General features: G+C 41.2%; 1 protein-coding gene across 1 annotated transcript in view; it reads left to right on the forward strand.

The window, feature by feature from the left end:
- The window catches only part of si:dkeyp-19e1.3 (uncharacterized), a 108,170-nt gene that overhangs the window by 23,180 nt on the left and 65,313 nt on the right, over positions 1 to 19,677 (forward strand). Inside the window, 1 exon segment of the mRNA XM_064930632.1 lies at positions 15,299 to 15,372. Within this exon segment, the coding sequence (XP_064786704.1) occupies positions 15,307 to 15,372 (66 nt within the window). The 5' untranslated portion in view covers positions 15,299 to 15,306.

Below are 19,677 nucleotides of genomic sequence, written 5' to 3' on the forward strand. Positions count from 1 at the left end.
TTTGTCTCTACATTAACTAACATATTTCTCTCAATTGTGCATTTTCTGCTTGACTCGTTATGACGTTATAATTACTTACATTTGCTGAAAAAAGACACAAGCGACAGGTGGCATAATGTCAAATTTGTATTTGGAACCACTCGCTATGATTGATTGGTCATATAAATACCTTGGGACCCAAATGCATAATGAGTGCTCTAACTCCCCCTGCCGTGGTCTGGAGCAATGAAGCCGTGACGCTGGGTACCTCTAAGTTCCGCGACGTAAGCTCACAACTTTTAAAGGAGGAACCACTGTCGGTCTTCTGAGATCTCTTTTGTTCAATGCTCACATCCAGGCAATGCTTCTTGTGAATAGCAAACTCACATGTAAGGTTTTATAGAGCAGGGTAGCTCTAACCAGCATTTCTAATCTCGTCTCATTGATTGGGCTCCATGTTGGCGCACTCCAATAAGCACACTGTGTTTGTCTATTGTTGTGACTTAAACGGAGATCCTATCAAATGTTATAATCAATTTATCGAGAAATTTAGGTAATTCCAAAAGGTTGACACATTGTTTCTTGCCACTGTATATTGTTTTATGGCACACGAGACGGTCTTATTTGCACCAATCTCAGTCAACTAATCCATTGCAGGGGCTAATCCATTGCGAAGGACGCGGGGATGACACATTCCAAGAAGAAGTGTGGCATACTCTTCCGCCAGTTTGTACACATACAGTACTAGTCAAAAGATTGGACACACCTACTCATTCAAGGGGTTTTCTTTATTTTAACTATTTGCTAAATTGTAGAATAATAGTGAAGACATCAAATCTATGAAATAGCACATGGAATCATGTAGAAACCAAAAAAGTGTTAAACAAATCACAATATATTTGAGATTCTTCAAAGTAGCCACCTTTTGCCTTGATGACAGCTTTGCACACTCTTGGCATTCTCTCAACCAGCTTAACCTGGAATGCTTTTCCAACAATTTAAGTTCTGGAAGGAGTTCCCACATATGCTGAACACTTGTTGGCTGCTTTTCCTTCACTCTGTGGTCCAACTCATCCCAAATCATCTCATTTGGGTTGAGGTCGGGTGATTGTGGCCAGGTCTTCTGATGCAGAACTCCATCACTCTCCTTCTTGTTCAAATAGCCCTTACACAGCCTGGAGGTGTGTTGGGTCATTGTCCTGTTGAAAAACAAATTATTGTCCCACTAAGCGCAAATCAGATGGGATGGCATATCGCTGCAGAATGCTGTGGTAGCCATGCTAGTTAACCTCTCTGGCCCACCCGACACGCTAGCGTCCCACCTTGCCAACAATAAATGAAAATGCGCTACGCCAAATGCTAATAGCACTCGTTAAAACTCAAACGTTCATTAAAACTCACATGCAGGGTACTCAATTCAAGCTACACTCGTTGTGAATCTAGCCAATGAGTCAGATTTGTAAAATGCTTTTCGGCGAAAGCATGAGAAGCTATTATCTGATAGCATGCAACACCCCGAAATACCAGAAGGGGATGTAAACAAAAGAATTAGCGTAGCCGGCGCTACACAAAACGCAGAAATAAAATATAAAACATTCATTACCTTTGACGAGCTTCTTTGTTGGCACTCAATTGGGTCTTTTTTTTTCTCGATTAAATCGGTCCTTGTATACCCAAAATGTCCATTTATGAAGACCGTCAGATCCAGGAAAAACACAGTTTTGAAACGCAACGTTATTTTTTAAAATTAAAAAAGTTACCTATAAACTTTGACAAAACACTTCAAACTACTTCTGTAATCTAACTTTAGGTATTAGTAAACGTTAATAAACGATCAAATTGATCACGGAGCGATCTGTATTCAATAGGCACAAGTTTGGAAAACGTAGCCCACTATTCCGAATCCATTTTTCACAGCTGTGGACCTGAAAACCGGATGTGGCTATTACTCAGATGACCAAGGATTTAGTTGAATCTAAATCACAACACTGGCGACATCGTATGGAAGCTGTAGGAACTGTAATCCCATCCTTAAGTATTTTTTACTTCCAATAGACAATACATAGACTGGCGGATAGATTTTTTCTCCATCGATTTTGTGATCAGGTTTCCTTGCGATTTTGACCACGGAACTCGTTCTGTTATAGTCACAGACATCATTTAACCAGTTTTAGAGACTTCAGAGTTTTCTATGCACACATACTAATCATATGCATATACTATATTCCTGGCATGAATAGCAGGACGTTGAAATGTTGCACAATTTATAACAGAATGTTAAAAGGTTAAGTCTACCTGCATTAAAGTCCCCAGCCACTAGGAGCACCACCTCTGGATGAGTGTTTTGCTGTTAACCTCTTGAACCTCTGGGGGCAGTATTTCATTTTTGGATGAAAAACGTTCCCGTTTTAAACAAGATATTTTGTCACGAAAAGATGCTCGACTATGCATATAATTGACAGAAAACACTGACGTTTCCAAAACTGCAAAGATATTATCTGTGAGTGCCACAGTACTGATGCTACAGGCAAAACCAAGATGACATTTCAAACAGGAAATGCCCCAGATTTTGAATGCGCTGTGTTCCAATGTCTCCTTATATGGCTGTGAATGCGCAAGGAATGAGCCTACACTTTCTGTCGTTTCCCCAAGGTGTCTGCAGCATTGTGACGTATTTGTAGGCATATCAATGGAAGATTGACCATAAGAGACTACATTTACCAGGTGTCTGCCTGGTGTCCTCTGTCGAAATTATTGCGTGAACTCCAGCTGCATGCACGTTTCCATTTGGTTCAGAGGAGAAAGGCAACTGCCAAGAATGATTTATCATCGAATAGATATGTGAAAAACACCTTGAGGATTGATTCTAAACAACGTTTGCCATGTTTCTGTCGATATTATGGAGTTGATTTGGAAAAAAGTTTGGCGTTGTAATGACTGAATTTTCAGGTTTTTTTCTTAGCCAAACGTGATGAAGAAAACTGAGCGATTTCTCCTACACAAATAATCTTTTTGGAAAAACTGAACATTTGCTATCTGAGTCTCCTCATTGAAAACATCAAGTTCTTCAAAGGTAAATTATTTTATTTGAATGCTTTTCTTGTTTTTGTGAAAATGTTGCCTGCTGAATGCTAGGCTTAATGCTATGCTAGCTATCAATACTCTTACACAAATGCTTGTGGAGCTATGGTTGAAAAGCATATTTTGAAAATCTGAGATGACAGTGTTGTTAACAAAAGGCTAAGCATGTGAGCCAATATATTTATTTAATTTGCTATTTTCAAAAATAGTTAACGTTGCGTCATGGTAATGAGCTTGATGCTATAATTACGCTCCCGGATACGGGATTGCTCGTCGCAAGAGGTTATTAAATCAGTTTTACCTAATTTCTATCAGCATGTTTTAAATGTGCAACCAGATGGGAAAAAATTCTAGACCACTTTTACTCCACACACGCATTCAAAGCTCTCCCTTGCCCTCCATTTGGCAAATCTGACCATTACTCTATCCTCTTGATTCCTGCTTACAAGCAAAAATTAAAGCAGGAATCACCAGTGACTCGGCCTATAAAAATAAAATAAAAAAGTGGTCAGATGAAGCAGATGCTAAACTACAGGACTGTTTTGCTAGTACAGACCGGAATATGTTCCGAGATTCTTCCGATGGCGTTGAGTACACCACATCAGTCAATGGCTTTATCAATATGTAAAACGAGGACGTCGTCCCCACAGTGACTGTATGTACATACCCCAACCAGAAGCCATGGAGTATAGACAACATTCGCACTGAGCTGAAAGCTAGAGCTGCCGTTTTCAAGGAACGTGACTCTAACCCGGAAGCTTATAAGAAATCCTGCTATGCCCTCCGACGAACCATCAAACAGGATAAGCATCAATACAGGACTAAGATCGAATCGTACTACGCCGGCTCCGACGCTTGCAAACTATTACAGACCCTGCCACATACTTCTCGTGTCTGAGCCATTGAATTGCGACTCCTTTGTCCCTATACCGACATTTGGTATGTTTGATTGCCTTTTCTTTCAGTTTTGTGCGAATTGCCGCTATCTATCCACGGCTTCTGGTTAGAGCAGGTTTTAATAGTCACAGTGGGTACAACATCCCCAATACACTTCCTTATAAACTCACTCGCCGACCCAGCGAATGAATCAATATTCTTCTGAGGCTCACAGTGAGGTGAGTTTTAAAAGCACAGTACTTTGTTGATAAGTGTTTGATGTGATTTTCGATTTCATTTGCATTGATGTCAGTTGTTAGAAGGACAATAGAGTTCTGAGTACCAGAGTTGGGTACTACCAATGCATGTCCAGAGTGCATAAAGGGAGATGACCGTGACTCACCGATCAAGTGGAATTTTACTGCGGTCATGACTCATGGCTGCCAGTGTTGTATTAATACGGTCACCGCAACAGCCCACTCCCCCCAAGGGCTACTGTATACACATTATACACAAAAGTATAATTTGTGTTTTGTTTCTTCATTCTGAGACATTTAATTTTGTGTGCAAATGTCATTTCCGTAATCAAGGAATTGCCCCTAAAACACGCCTTTGAATGTCTGGCTGCTTGGCTGTTTTTGTCTCCGCACTTGGTCTGCTGAAATGTTTACTTCCTGTAAGGCCTTGTCCAGGGGAACATGAAATTCTGGGTAGCCTTGCAGAAGAGAGAAACTTCCTTCCCCACTTGTCACACATATCCAGTAGACTGTAATGATATACCAACAGAAGGTTTTGGCCCCCATGATTCAATTGTAGTGGATAGGAGGTAGGGCTGTAACAGTCATGGAATTTTGGATGACCGTAATTGACAGCCAAATGATCGGTCACTGCACTTTTTCTCCTCTGCTCTCCTCTGCTCCCGACTTCATCTGCTGCAATTGAAGGGCGTCCCTATTCAAGTAAATTATGGCGTAATGGGTGGACTGGTGGCCGGAAGTAAGCGTACCCATCAATATTTCTTGATTCAACTGACATTACAAAAAATACATTCCATTTCATGAACCACATCGGTTAACATTTGAATAATCATTCTACATTACTATGGAATAGATTGCATCACAATACCAGGCAGCCATTGAGAGTGTACACGAGTTACCCAGTCAAATACCCAGGGTTAGAGGTTCTAAGCCCCTTCTATTCATTCTATTTATAGGTGTGTTGCTGCTGCAGGGAGGGGGTGTTGCCTAGACAACCAAAGACTTGTTTGCGACAAAACCTTGCTTGTTTCAGCAAAGAGCAACAAAGTTTTATCACGCTAAGAGCCCATGGTTTTTTGCGGTTATGACGGTTATTTTATTTTCATGGCTGTCTTTGTCCATAACCGTTGGTGAGTAGGCCAAAAGCATGGAAGCAGTCTGAACAGTCTGATTAAAGATTTGATCAATTTACTTTAAAGATGTAATGCTAGGGGCATTAATCATAGTTTCAAACCATTGCATCTTGGTATAGGCCTAGACTGGTTTTATTTACACATACAAATACATATGATGAGAAACATGTGCATGAGTTTGATGAGCTGCTCAACAAATGTCATATTGGCTAACATTCCGTCACAGGACATTTGTATTCCAGAGTTAGAGCCTGCGGTCACCAACAGGATATTATGTAATTCGGGCCCCTGCCCTGCAGAAAGACGAGCTTCCTTAATGTCATCATTGTTTTGGCCGCAGTTCAGAATATCACTCCACCTCTCTCTCTCTTACCCATGTCTTTCACTCTTACTCTGCACTGGGCAATTCCAGCATTATGGACATGGCATTTGCACACAAAATCACAACTTTCATGACAAACAAAATATGAAATAAACTTTTGAAGTGTCTATAGTACACCTTGGAGGAGGTGTATATCCCCAAAAAGTAGACTTGTAAATAATGACATGTTGGAGAAATAAAGCAAATCAAACCTCTTGAGCTGACAGGTGTTTTAAACTGTTTTGTAAGAAGGCAATATTTTGAATAATGTTTTGTTCGCTTCCACCTGGAATTGTTTGTCTGAGAAAAAAACAATAATTTTCAACCCATATGATCTATTAAATAAATAAAGGTATAATTACCCTAATACAAATATCATGATATCATAGCCTTTTCATACTTTGTTTTTACATACACTACCAGTCAAAAGTTTTAGAACACCTACTCATTCAAGGGTTTTTCTTTATTTGTTTTACTATTTTCTACGTTGTAGAATAAAGACAAACTGAAATAACAAATATGGAATCAAGTAGTTACCAAAAAAGTGTTTAAAAAATCTAAATATATTTGAGATTTTTGGTTCGAACCGCCTTCTCTTTGTGAGATGTGGTGTGGGTGAACGGATGATCTCTGCATGTGTATTTCCCACCGTAAAGCATAGAGGAGGAGGTGTTATGATGTGGGGGTGCTTTGCTGGCAGCACTGTCTGTGATTTATTTAGATTTCAAGGTACACTTAACCAGCATGGCAACCACAGCATTCTGCAGCAATACACCATCCCATCTGGTTTGGGCTTAGTCCCACGATCATTTGTTTTTCAACAGGACCATGACCAACACACACCTTGCAGGCTGTGTAAGGGCTATTTGACCAAGAAGGAGATTGATGGAGTGCTGACCTGGCCTCCACAATCACCCGAACTCAACCCAATTGAGATGGTTTGGGATGAGTCGGACCACAGAGTGAAAGAAAAGCAGCCAACAAGTGCTCAGCATATCTGGGAACTCCTTCAAGACTGTTGGAAAAGCATTCCAGGAGAAGCTGGTTGAGAGAATGCCAAGAGTGTGCAAAGCTGTCATCAAGGCAAAGGGTGGGCATTTGAAGATTCTCAAATTTAACATATATTTTGAGTTGTTTAACACTTTTTATGGTTACAACATGATTCAATGTGTGTTCATAGTTTTGATGTCTTCACTATAAGTCTGCAATGTAGAAAATAGTTTAAAAAAATAAAGAAACCCTTGAATGAGTAGGTGTTCTAAAACTTCTGACCGGTAATGTATAGTTAGAATCAATTTTAGGATGATCTACCTAAAATGTTCCACCTGTCATGACATAGTGAAGTCAAAATGTGACAAAATTGTGAATGTCGAAATCAACTTTTTGGGGGAATTAAAACGGCGTGTGTAGGTTGCAAATTTCATCATACTGCTGTGATAAATGTGACTCCCCAGTGGCACAAGGCAATGCATCTCAGTGTTAGAGGCGTCACTACAGACCCTGGTTTGATTCCAGGCTGTATCATAACCGGCCGTGATTGGGAGTCCCATAGGGCAGCGCACATTTGGCCCAGCGTCCGTCCGGGTTAGGGGTTGGCCGGGGTAGGCCGTCATTGTAAATAAGAATTTGTTCTTAACGGGCTTGCCTAGTTAAATAAAAAAAGATATACAGTTGAAGTCGTAAGTTTTTACATACACCTTAGCCAAATACATTTAAACTCAGTTTTTCACAATTCTTGACATTTAATCAGAGTAAAAATTCCCTGTCTTAGGTCAGTTAGGATCACCACTTTATTTTAACAATGTGAAAAGTCAGAATAATAGTAGTGATTTATTTCAGCTTTAATTTCTTTCATCACATTCCCAGTGGGTCAGACGTAGCATTGCCTTTAAATTGTTTAACTTGGGTTAAATGTTTCGGGTAGCCATCCACAAGCTTCCCACTTGAGTTAATTTTGTCCCATTCCTCCTGACAGAGCTGGTGTATTTGAGTCAGGTTTGTTGGCCTCCTTGCTCTCGCACACCTTTTCAGTTCTGCCCCAAAATGTTCTATAGGATTGAGGTCAGTGTGTTGTGATGGCCACTCCAATTCCTTAACTTTGTTGTCCTATAGCCATTTTCCCACAACTTTGGAAGTATGCTTGGGGGCATTGACCATTTGGAAGACCCATTTGCGACCAGGCTATAACTTCCTGACTGATGTATTGAGATGTTGCTTCAATATATCCACATAATTTTCCGTTCTCATGATGCCATCTATTTTGTGAAGTACACAAGTCCCTCCTGCAGCAAAGCACCCCCCACAACATGATGCTGCCACCCCCGTGCTTCACGGTTGTGATGGTGTGCTTCGGATTGCAAGCCTCCCTCCAAACATAACGATGGTAATTATGCCCAAACAGTTCTATTTTTGTTTCGTCAGACCAGAGGTAATTTTTCCAAGAATACCATCTTTGTCTCCATGTGCAGTTGCAACCCGTAGTCTGGCTTTTTTATGGCGGTTTTGGAGCAGTGGCTTCCTTGCTGAGCGGCCTTTCAGGTTATGTTGATATCGTTTTACTGTGGATATAGATACTTTTGTACCTGTTTCCTCCAGCATCTTCACAAGGTCCTTTGCTGTTCTGGGATGGATTTGCACTTCTCGCAAAGTACGTTCATCTCTAGGAGACAGAACGCATCTCCTTCCTGAGTGGTATGACGGCTGTGTGGTCCCATGGTGTTTATACTTGCGTACTATTGTTTGTCAGATGAACGTGATATCTTCAGGCGTTTGGAAATTGCTCCCAAGGATGAGCCAGACTTGTGGAGATCTACAATTTTTTGAGGTCTTTGCTGATTTCTTTTGATTTTCCCATGATGTCAAGTAAAGAGGCACTGAGTTTGAAGGTAGGCCTTGAAATACAGGTACATCCAATTGACTCAAATGATGTTAATTAGCCTATCAGAAGCTTCTACAGCCATGTCAACTTTGTGTATGCAAACTTCTGACCCACTGGAATTGTGATACAGTGAAATAATCTGTCTCTAAACAGTTGTTGGAAAAATTACTTGTCATGCACAAAGTTGATGTCCTAACCAACTTGCAAAAACTATAGTTTGTTAACAAGACATTTGTGGAGTGGTTGAAAAACAAGTTTTAATGACTCCAACGTAAGTGTATGTAAACTTCCAAATTCAACTGTATATATATTAAAAAACTCCTGCTTGATAGGAATCCAGTGAAGTCTGTGTCATGAGCAAGTTGAACAAGAGAGCAGCTTTGCTAAGGACTCCCCTTGACTTGGCAACCTGCTGATGAAATAGATTGTGACAACCCAGCTGACCACTGGATGGAGACAGATTCACGGTTATTCGACAGAAGCCTGAGGTTTTTTTATTTTTTATATGCTGACATAACATGTTGGAAAATGAATAAGGCATATAAAACAGAAGTAATTACCAGTAAATCTAGTGCCCGAATGTTGGCACTGTAATCTTAAGTGGTTTTTAAGAATCATTGTGGATGTCACATGAAATGGACAAGCTTTTTGGGGAGACTGAACATGTTTGCAAAAGTTTAGGTCAAAACATGATTGACATTTCGAAGGAATGGTTTGGCTGAACACATTGCAATTTTTATTTTCTATTGCTTTAGAGAGGAAAAACAACAGTTATGGATGTTAGTCTGAAATAGAAATTTAAATCTTAAAGGTTTCTTGATCAATATATATAACACATTTGTTGTCATTTGGAATGTTTTTAAAACGTCAGCAGATGGCGTAGTACCACAGGCTTGCATAATTGCAGGTAGCCTCTGCATTTCAGAAGAATAAGAAATCACAGAACAAGCACACAATGTATTGAATGCACAATATATAATACCTCAATATCCATCACATCCACAACCGTATTGGTATAATAATGCTGAAAAAGTATACTGACGAAGAGAGAAACATTTCTAGACCATATAAAACCTTTACAGTTACAGAAATGTCAACAAAAACAACATTATGGATGTTACATTGCCTGTCCTAACCATGTAACCCCCCCACATCTTTAAAAGACTGTAGAACACGCAAAAAAAACTCAAGACACTTCAATTTGGTCTGTATTTGTCCATTAATTAACATCTCATCTTCATAAATAATACTGGGGGTAGAAATAACACATGGAATCATGTAGTAACCAAAAAAGTGTTAAACAAATAAAAATATATTTGAGATTCTTCAAAGCAGTCACCCTTTGCCTTGATGACAGCTTTGCACACTCTTGGCATTCTCTCAACCAGTTTCACCTGGAATGCCAATCCAACCGTTTTGAAGGAGTTCCAACATATGCTGAGCACTTGTTGGTTGCTTTTCCTTCACTCTCCGGTCCAACTCACCCCAAACCCGCTCAATTGGGTTGAGGTTGGTTGATTGTGGAGGCCAGGTCCTCTGATGCAGCACTCCATCACTCTCCTTCTTGGTCAAATAACCCTTACACAACCTGGAGGTGTGTGTTGGTCATTGTTCTGTTGAAAAATAAATGATTGTCCCACTAAGCGCAAACCAGATGGGATGGCGTACCCATGCTGTGGTAGTCAAACGCATTAAGAAGGAAAGAAATTCCATAAATTAACTTTTAACAAGGCACACCTGTTAATTGAAATGCATTCCAGGTGACTACCTCCTGAAGCTGGTTGAGAGAATTCCAATAGTGTGCAAAGCTGTCAAGGCAAAGGGTGGCTACTTTGAAGAATCTGAAATATAAATATTTTAAGTTTAACACTTTTTTGGTTACTACAAGATTCCATATGTATTATTTCATAGTTTTGATGTCTTTATTATTCTACAATATAGAAAAATAAATAAACTCTTTAATGAATAGGTGTCCAAACTGTTGACTGGTACTGTAGATCTTAAGGATACTTTGGAACATGCTTTAATTTTAAAATTACTAACTTTATTTGTGCATCGTCAGGTTGACTTTTACACAATCACCTATATACTAAGGCTACTATAAATGTTTACTGTCTCCCTACCTATTTTGTGTAATGTGACTACACATGCCACTGATTTGAATAGGCCTTTTGCTCGCACTCTACATCAAAATATCTCCTCCTTTTCACTTTCCCATTCACCCTTTCTTTTTCTCACCTCTCTCGCCCTCGCAATCTTTCAAATGTTCTGTTTTATTTGTGCTTGATTTGCATGTAGTACAGTCTGCAAATATTGCCAAAGAATTTAAAAACATTATTTCACACACTCCCTCCCTCTAACAGTTTTCCAAGTGCATGGATGGGGTACAGTAGTTAAGTAGTGTCATCTCGCTCACTCATCTCTACCTCCGCTTCTGCTTATTCACTTGTTCTTCCCGGTTAGTCTGTCTTCTGTTTCATACTCTGCTGATCATGGCTAGTCACCACTTGAAAAGAAACTCCTAATAAAGCAAGGCGCTTTGAATTGATCATAAGCCATCATGCTTTGACTCAACCGACAAAGAGGGTGGAACTTAGCTGTTGCGTGTGATTCACAGACAAAATAAGGACAGTTGGACTTCATTTGACCTGGCTGCCCAGTGGCCGTGCTGACGACAAGAACGAGCCCACAGAGCAGTGCACTTTGTGACATGAGATCCTGTTCAGTAGGGGACACTCACTTCATTTTTTTCTCCCCACTAGCCTCACGTAAATACTAGTCCAAGTCACCAACAACACCATCATCCCTTGTATTGAAGGAGTGGTGGCGGTATTTCCTTCTCTTCCTGACCAAACACAATATTATCAGCAGTCTGAGGGTCATAACACAGGAAACCGACTGGAAACCTTAAGAGCAGCCTTTTAAAGGCCCAGTGCAGTCAAAAACCTGATTTACCTGTGTTTTAATGTATATACTGAACAAAAATCAAAACGCAACATCCAACAATTTCAACGATTTGGCGTAGTTACTTCATTTAAGAAATGTGTCAATTGAAATGAATTCATTAGGCCCTAATCTATGGATATCACATAATTGGGCAAGGCCACCCACTGGGGAGCAGTCAACCTAGCCAATCAGAATATTTTTTCCCCCACAAAAGGGCTTTATTACAGACCGAAATACTCCTCAGTTTCATCAGCTGTCCGTGGCTGGTCTGACGATCCCGAAGGTGAGGAAGCCGGATGTGGAGGTCCTGTGGTTACACATGGTCTGCGGTGTTGAGGCCAGTTGGAGATACTACCTAATTCTCTAAAATGACATTGAAGGTGGCTTATGGTAGATAATTTAACGTTCAATTCTCTGGCAACAGCGCTGTCGGATATTCCTGCAGTCAGCATGCCAATTGAACGCTCCCTCAAAACTTGAGACATCTGTGGCATGGTGTTGTGACACTACTGCAGATTTGAGTGGCCTTTTATTGTCCCCAGTACAAGGTGCACCTGTGTAATAGGCATACTGTTTAGTCAGCTTCTGTCAGGTGCATGGATTTTCTTGGCAAAGGAGACATGCTCAATAATAGGGATGTAAACAAATTTGAGAAGTTTTTTGTGCATATGGAAAATTTCTTATTCTTTATTTCAGCTTATGAAACATGGGACCAACACTACATGTTGTGTTCATATTTCTGTTCAGTATATATTTCCAAACTGAGGTTGCAATGATACTGTGAAAATGATGATAATGCCGTTTTAGTGTAAGCTGTTTGAAAAGACTGCCTGAAATTTCAGCCTATTTTGGTGGGATGGAGTTTTGGCCTCCCTGGTGACATTACCAGGCGATATAAGTTAATAAATGAATAACAAATAGAGTTTCAAATCTTTCTGCCAATAACAGCTAGTTTTAAGGTTACATATCCCTCCCATTAGGCTCGTCTAATTAGACACTCAGACCACTCCCAGGCAGTCCTAGCGAACATCTTGCTTGTGAAATTGCTCCCTGCTAAGAAGCTCTTTTTTTGTTTCTTTTTGACCATTTTAATAATAAAACAATTGTCACCCTGAAATGTTTTGATATTGAGATAATGGCTGCATTGAGCCTTTACAACCTAGCCACCTCAAGATGATAAAAACAGCTCAGACCGAGAAAGGTTCTGGAGCTTAGATAAGAATATGGCTGGGTCGTGATCATTAGACACCAAACAGAAGAAAACAGACCATAATAGTTTGGGACCTACCTCGACTTGTCCAATAAGAAATGCTCATTTTGGCTTTCTGTTGCAAAACATTTTTAAAAGTTTTCAGTTGTTTTGTCCTAATGAACACGAGCTTAGATAAGAAATTGGCTGTGTCACTTTATGTGCTTTGGGACTGGTTATTCACTTGTCTTCATGATTTTCAGCCTAACTCTCGTCATTGCTTAGGCAAACTGTTGTATAAACAAAGTTGAGATTGATGGCCAGGGGCTGTATGTAAGCAAACAAGCGTGTCAGATTTTAGAACCAGTTTTGCCTTTTAGATTACAATGAACAAGATTACATTGACAGCCAGGTCCTGATCCTAAATCAACACTCCTACTCTGACACTTGATATTGCTCCAGATAAGGAGAAGAGACTTCACTATTATCAACAGTTTTTGTGTAGGCTAATCATAGCCTAGGCTGTCGGAGCCTAGCTCATTTGTTAGAGCTGTGATTGTCATGTCATTTTAGATGATGGTTATTGGTGAGCCAAATGACTGCGGTCACCATTATAGCAAAATATATACAAATGTTTTAAAGACAGTTTCTCCTCTCCTGATTTCTTGCTGCCATAGAAAGAGTATTCATTCTAGTTCTACGTGCTGCTGCAGGGAAGGGGAGCATTGCCTGTAGGCATAGAGACTCGTTTGCTACAACACCTTGCTTGTTTTTGCAAGAGGCAACAGTTTCATCACGTTAAGAGTCCATGTTACCACAGAAATGGACTAAACTACATGAATACCTGACCGTCCAGTCTTCAGTCAGCTTTTCATTCCTAACAGAAAAATCATCACAACTTGAAAATGTGGTGTTCTTGCTAGCTGTTAACGTATTTATGGTTGTGATATAGTAGTGGGATTGACTGGTTATAGTTTGAAAAAGTAGATTGATTGGATAAGCCTGAACATGAGAAAGTTGGTTCGGTGTCTCTTGCTTGAACGGTTCAAGAGTTACTGTTGGAGGGTTATTTTATGCATATGTCTATAGTTAATAGTTCGATTTTAAATAATTTGACGTTAGAATAGCCTGAATATTTTAAAGTTGGTCTTGAAAGCAGGACCATTCACAAAAGCTACCTCTGTATTCCTATGGTCCTCATTTAACCCATGTTAATTTATGCAAATGGTTACTGCTAGCTAGCATGAGGACGAAAGTAGCAGATTTCCAGGAAAACGAGCAGTATTTCAATCTTCTCAATGGAGCAGTGTGTATTACGGTCAAATTTGAAGTGCAGTGGCATATACCATCCCTGTATTACGTTTTCCGACCCATATCTCTCGCCGGCTCAACGGTGTGGAACCAAAGAGACTTTGATAAGGGCTTCACATAATGTGCTATTCTATTGTCACTAACAACACGTTGTGGGAAACATCTTTCCCTAAACAGGCCAAAGTTATTTTGACCACTGTCTGCTCTCACTGTGCTATACAGTCCTTGTACCTAATCAGATCAGGTGAAGACTGGAGATAATGTAGACCGACTATTGTTTCTTTCACCATCCTTGTGTCTTTGTGGCACGAAGCAAGGCTCGTAGTAAAAGTTATTGATATTGCTAACTGTTGTGCATAGGAATGTTGCCTACAGTTTGGGGTTTGTCCTGTCATCACATGCAACTGCTAGCCAGTATACTAAATGCCTGCTCCAGATCACTTCTCCAGACCTAGCCTAGTTGATGTGTGAACTTAAGCTATGAGTACTGGATTTGCATGTGGTGGACCATCTATTTGCTGGTACTAATTTTAAACTGAACATCGTAGGATAGTAGGCAGTGAGAAATACCAAAAATAACAGGTGGTCTTGTTAGTACATATTTGTGAACTAGGCCCTATATGGATTGTTAGTTTGCTTGCTCATAGGATGTGCCACATGCCGCTATCTTGTACTTTCTTTTGGCAATTAGGTGTCTACGAGTATTTAGGATAGTGACTGATGATTATAATATAGCCTGTAGACGACCTTGATCAAGCAGTTGATTGATTGGTTGATCTGATCCATGACCTTTGAACCTCTTACTCTGCTATTGTTTGGTAGGGTAGTGACAATACCAGTATTGCGATACTTGTTAGTATCGTGGCAAGGAAACAAAACATGAAATGGATTTAACTTCTTTAGGAAAACAGCCCTAATGTTGTCAACAAACATCGTTGTCATCCTGTCCCATGTGTTTATTTTCCAAGCTATAGCACACAATATTTTACATACAACATGTTTTTATAGGACCGAAGAGTTTGGTCTGCTTCGTGTTTCATGTTTACCGTGGAAAAAAATATTGGCTCAGTTTGGCTTTGTGCTAGTGATTAGGATGAGTGGCTCAGAGAACCACTTTAGATGTCTTATTAGGCTGATGGAAACTAAGAATAGAATTGACTACGGTACTAGACTCTCTTTGTGTTTCGGGTGTTTTTGTATTGCATTACGTTGTTATGTTATATCATGCCTATTATGGATGATCAATGTTGACTTGTGTTAACTCATCTCTTCCCCCTCTCCCTTCAGACTTTGACATGAAGAAGGATATTGAGACGCTGATAGCAGAGGAACGGGCGGACATCATCTCCAAGTATGACAAGGTGAGTTTGTGTGTGTGACATCATCGGTTCTGTAAGTCGCTTAAAACGAGGGCTTTGTCCAAAATAGGGCTGAGTTTAAAATCATATGGTGCCATTTCAGATTTTCCCAAGGTGAGTGTGACAACTGTGTGTGTGTGCGCGTGCGCGCCATCAAGTATGACACGGGCTGTTTGCCCCATTTTATATTTGGATTGTTGTTCAGATGATTTGTAGCCTAGATGCCGAGACTGTCAACTAACTCAAATTGATTTACACAAAACGAAACGAGCAATCTGGGATTGGTACATCCATTTTTTAAACTTTTGAATTAATGATATATAGGCCATTTGGTCTTAAAGAATATAACTTACGATTGCATGTACTCGATCAGAACCCAAAATATTATTTGTTTTACTCCATTGTCTGTAAACAATGTAATCGTAAACAAACACTGTATACCTTCCAAACATTTTGATCTCATAGATGGTCTATGAATTTGAGTGTGATTACATTTCTCCAACCCCATCCTTCAGCTGTTTACCTAAACAAGTGGAGCGCTTTGTTGTTTTCGAATCCCAGACTGTCCCTTTATTAGAAATGTCTTCAGCCACCCTTGCTGTGCACTTGTGGAAGATTAGTTGAAGGGACTGCTCAAATGAAGGACCACAGACAGATAGCTGTGCCCAGTACTGACGGCTGACTGTAGGGACAGATTGTGCCGTCCCTGTCCCCTGCCTAGCCTCCATGCAACTGATGACATTAGACCGGCAGACACTCAGAACAGCCTAGCTGAAACCTTTGATAAACAGTCTAGTAAATGTAAAACTCTAATGAAGGGTAGGGGAAGCTTCTTCTTTTATTCCAGTCTACTTTTGGCAAAGTTTGTGTGATTTTGCAACCCAAAATAAGGGTAAATAGAGCAGCTTTATGGCCCCAGAGTAGATGTCTTCACGAATCCACCTGTACCTGGATTCACAATTCTAAATATTGTCACTGGTTTGGGTCGGATCTGACACGATTGTCACAGGTATTGGGTATGTGTAATTTTAACTGATTTGTCCGGAAGGACCCATACAGATCCGAGATCTTTTCACGAGAGTGGCTTGTGTAGCTTGTTGTCCAATCATAAGTCATCAAAGTTGTAATAGGCTATAGTGATAGAGCCTCTGTGTGTGGCAAAAGTTAGGAGATACTAATCAAGATACTAATCAATGGGGTGGCAGGGTAGCCTAGTGGTTAGAGCGTTGGACTAGTAATGGGAAGGTTGCAAGTTCAAACCCCCGAGCTGACAAGGTACAAATCTGTCGTTCTGCCCCTGCAGTTAACCCACTGTTCCTAGGCCGTCATTGTTAAAGGCAAAGGATATGCTACAACAGCCAACATATTCGGAATGTTTGTAACTGTGTAGAATAAGAACGCATGCCGCCTCAATTAGCCAAGCTAGCTAGCTTAACTAGCTTCTTCCGGTTTGATGCAGTCAAGACAGACAGTACATAATCATATTGGATAACCTAACGTTAGCTATGGCAGCTAGTAGTCTATTATAGCATGAGTAGGCTTGGTTGGTTGCTGTCTCGTCTCTCCCTCCCTCACTTGGTCACACTCACAGTAGCCAACACGCACAGAACGGCCCCTGCTAGAGCGTCACCTCTCTCTACCTCGTCTCCCTCACTCCCAGCTTTGGGCCCAGTTTCCCAAAAGCATCTTAAGGCAAAGTTCATCGTGAGAACCTTCGTAAGAGCATTTTAAAATGTCCAAGCTGTGACCCAAAACCGTCTTTATTAACGCTGCACTTGAAATCACTGTATCAGCGCACTCATACAACAGCTAAGGGAATTGGTAGATCCCTGTCTGCCCTCCCGTGTCACTTTACACACAGAAAATCTCAGCTAAACATGGACCGAAGATGTTTATCTGTCTCGCTGTGACCCCCGAAAACTTTATAGTTGAATATAAGTATCCTAAAACGTCTGACTGCTCTCGACCAGCAAAAAACATGTGGCGGACTGCAATAGCATCGAATATTCCCCGCGATATGCAACTGTTCAGGGAAGTCAGGAACCAATACACAGTCAGTCAGGAAAGCTAAGGCCAGCTTCTTCAGGCAGAAATTTGCATCCTGTAGCTCCAACTCCAAAAAGTTCTGGGACACTGTGAAGTCCATGGAGAACAAGAGCACCTCCTCCCAGCTGCCCACTGCACTGAGGCTAGGTAACACGGTCACCACCGATAAATCCATGATTATCGAAAACTTCAACAAGCATTTCTCAATGGCTGGCCATGCCTTCCGCCTGGCTACTCCAACCTCGGCCAACAGCCCCCCCCCCCCCCCCGCAGATACTCGCCCAAGCCTTTCCAGGTTCTCCTTTACCCAAATCAAGATAGCAGATGTTCTGAAAGAGCTGCAAAACCTGGACCCGTACAAATCAGCTGGGCCTGACAATCTGAAACAATCCGCCGCCATTGTCGCAACCCCTATTACCAGCCTGTTCAACCTCTCTTTCATATCGTCTGAGATCCCCAAGGATTGGAAAGCTGCCGCAGTCATCCCCCTCTTCAAAGGGGGAGACACCATGGACCCAAACTGCTACAGACCTATATCCATCCTGCCCTGCCTATCTAAGGTCTTCGAAAGCCAAGTCAACAAACAGGTCACTGACCATCTCGAATCCCACCGTACCTTCTCCGCTGTGCAATCTGGTTTCCGAGCCGGTCACGGGTGCACCTCAGCTACGCTCAAAGCACCAAACGATATCATAACCGCCATCGATAAAAGACAGTACTGTGCAGCCGTCTTCATCGACCTTGCCAAGGCTTTCGACTCTGTCAATCACCATATTCTTATCGGCAGACTCAGTAGCCTCGGTTTTTCTGATGACTACCTTGCCTGGTTCACCAACTACTTTGCAGACAGAGTTCAGTGTGTCAAATCGGAGGGCATGCTGTCCGGTCCTCTGGCAGTCTCTATGGGGGTGCCACAGGGTTCAATTGTCAGGCCGACTCTTTTCTCTGTCTATATCAATGATGTTGCTCTTTCTGCGGGCGATTCCCTGATCCACCTCTACGCAGACGACACCATTCTATATACTTCCGGCCCGTCCTTGAACACTGCTATCTAACCTCCAAACGAGCTTCAATGCCATACAACACTCCTTCCGTGGCCTCCAACTGCTCTTAAACGCTAGTAAAACCAAATGCATGCTTTTCAACCGTTCGCTTCCTGCACCCGCACGCCTGACTAGCATCACCACCCTGGATGGTTCCGACCTTGAATATGTGGACATCTATAAATACCTAGGTGTCTGGCTAGACTGTAAACTCTCCTTCCAGACTCCTATCAAACATCTCAAATCGAAAATCAAATCTCGAGTAGGCTTTCTATTCCGCAACAAGGCCTCCTTCACTCACGCCGCCAAACTTACCCTAGTAAAACGGACTATTCTACCGATCTTCGGCGATGTCATCTACAAAATTGCTTCCAACACTTTACTCACCAAACTGGATGCAGTTTATCACAGTGCCATCTGTTTTGTCACTAAAGCACCTTATACCACCCACCACTGCGACCTGTATGCTCTAGTCGGCTGGCCCTCGCTACATATTCGTCGCCAGACCCACTGGCTCCAGGTCATCTACAAGTCCATGCTAGGTAAAGCTCCGCCTTATCTCAGTTCACTGGTCACGATGGCAACACCCACCCGTAGCACGCGCTCCAGCAGGTGTATCTCACTGATCATCTCTAAAGCCAACACCTCATTTGGCCGCCTTTCGTTCCAGTTCTCTGCTGCCTGTGACTGGAACGAATTGCAAAAATCGCTGAAGTTGGAGACTTTTATCTCCCTCACCAACTTCAAACATCTGCTATCTGAGCAGCTAACCGATCGCTGCAGCTGTACATATTCTATCGGTAAATTGCCCACCCATTTTTACTTACCTCATCCCCATACTGTTTTTATTTATTTACTTTTCTGCTCTTTTGCACACCAATATCTCTACCTGTACATGACCATCTGATCATTTATCACTCCAGTGTTAATCTGCAAAACTGTAATTATTCGCCTACCTCCTCATGCCTTTTGCACACAATGTATATTGACTCCCTTTTTTTCCTACTGTGTTATTGACTTAATTGTTTACTCCATGTGTAACTCTGTGTTGTCTGTTTACACTGCTATGCTTTTATCTTGGCCAGGTCGCAGTTGCAAATGAGAACTTGTTCTCAACTAGCCTACCTGGTTAAATAGAGGTTAAATAAAAAATAAATTAAAAATGGTGGCACAAAACTTGAAACACAAAGCATTACAAATATTAATATCCATAATAATA

The sequence above is a fragment of the Oncorhynchus masou genome, chromosome 22 (genome assembly GCF_036934945.1).
Source record: "Oncorhynchus masou masou isolate Uvic2021 chromosome 22, UVic_Omas_1.1, whole genome shotgun sequence".
Lineage (NCBI taxonomy): Eukaryota > Metazoa > Chordata > Actinopteri > Salmoniformes > Salmonidae > Oncorhynchus > Oncorhynchus masou.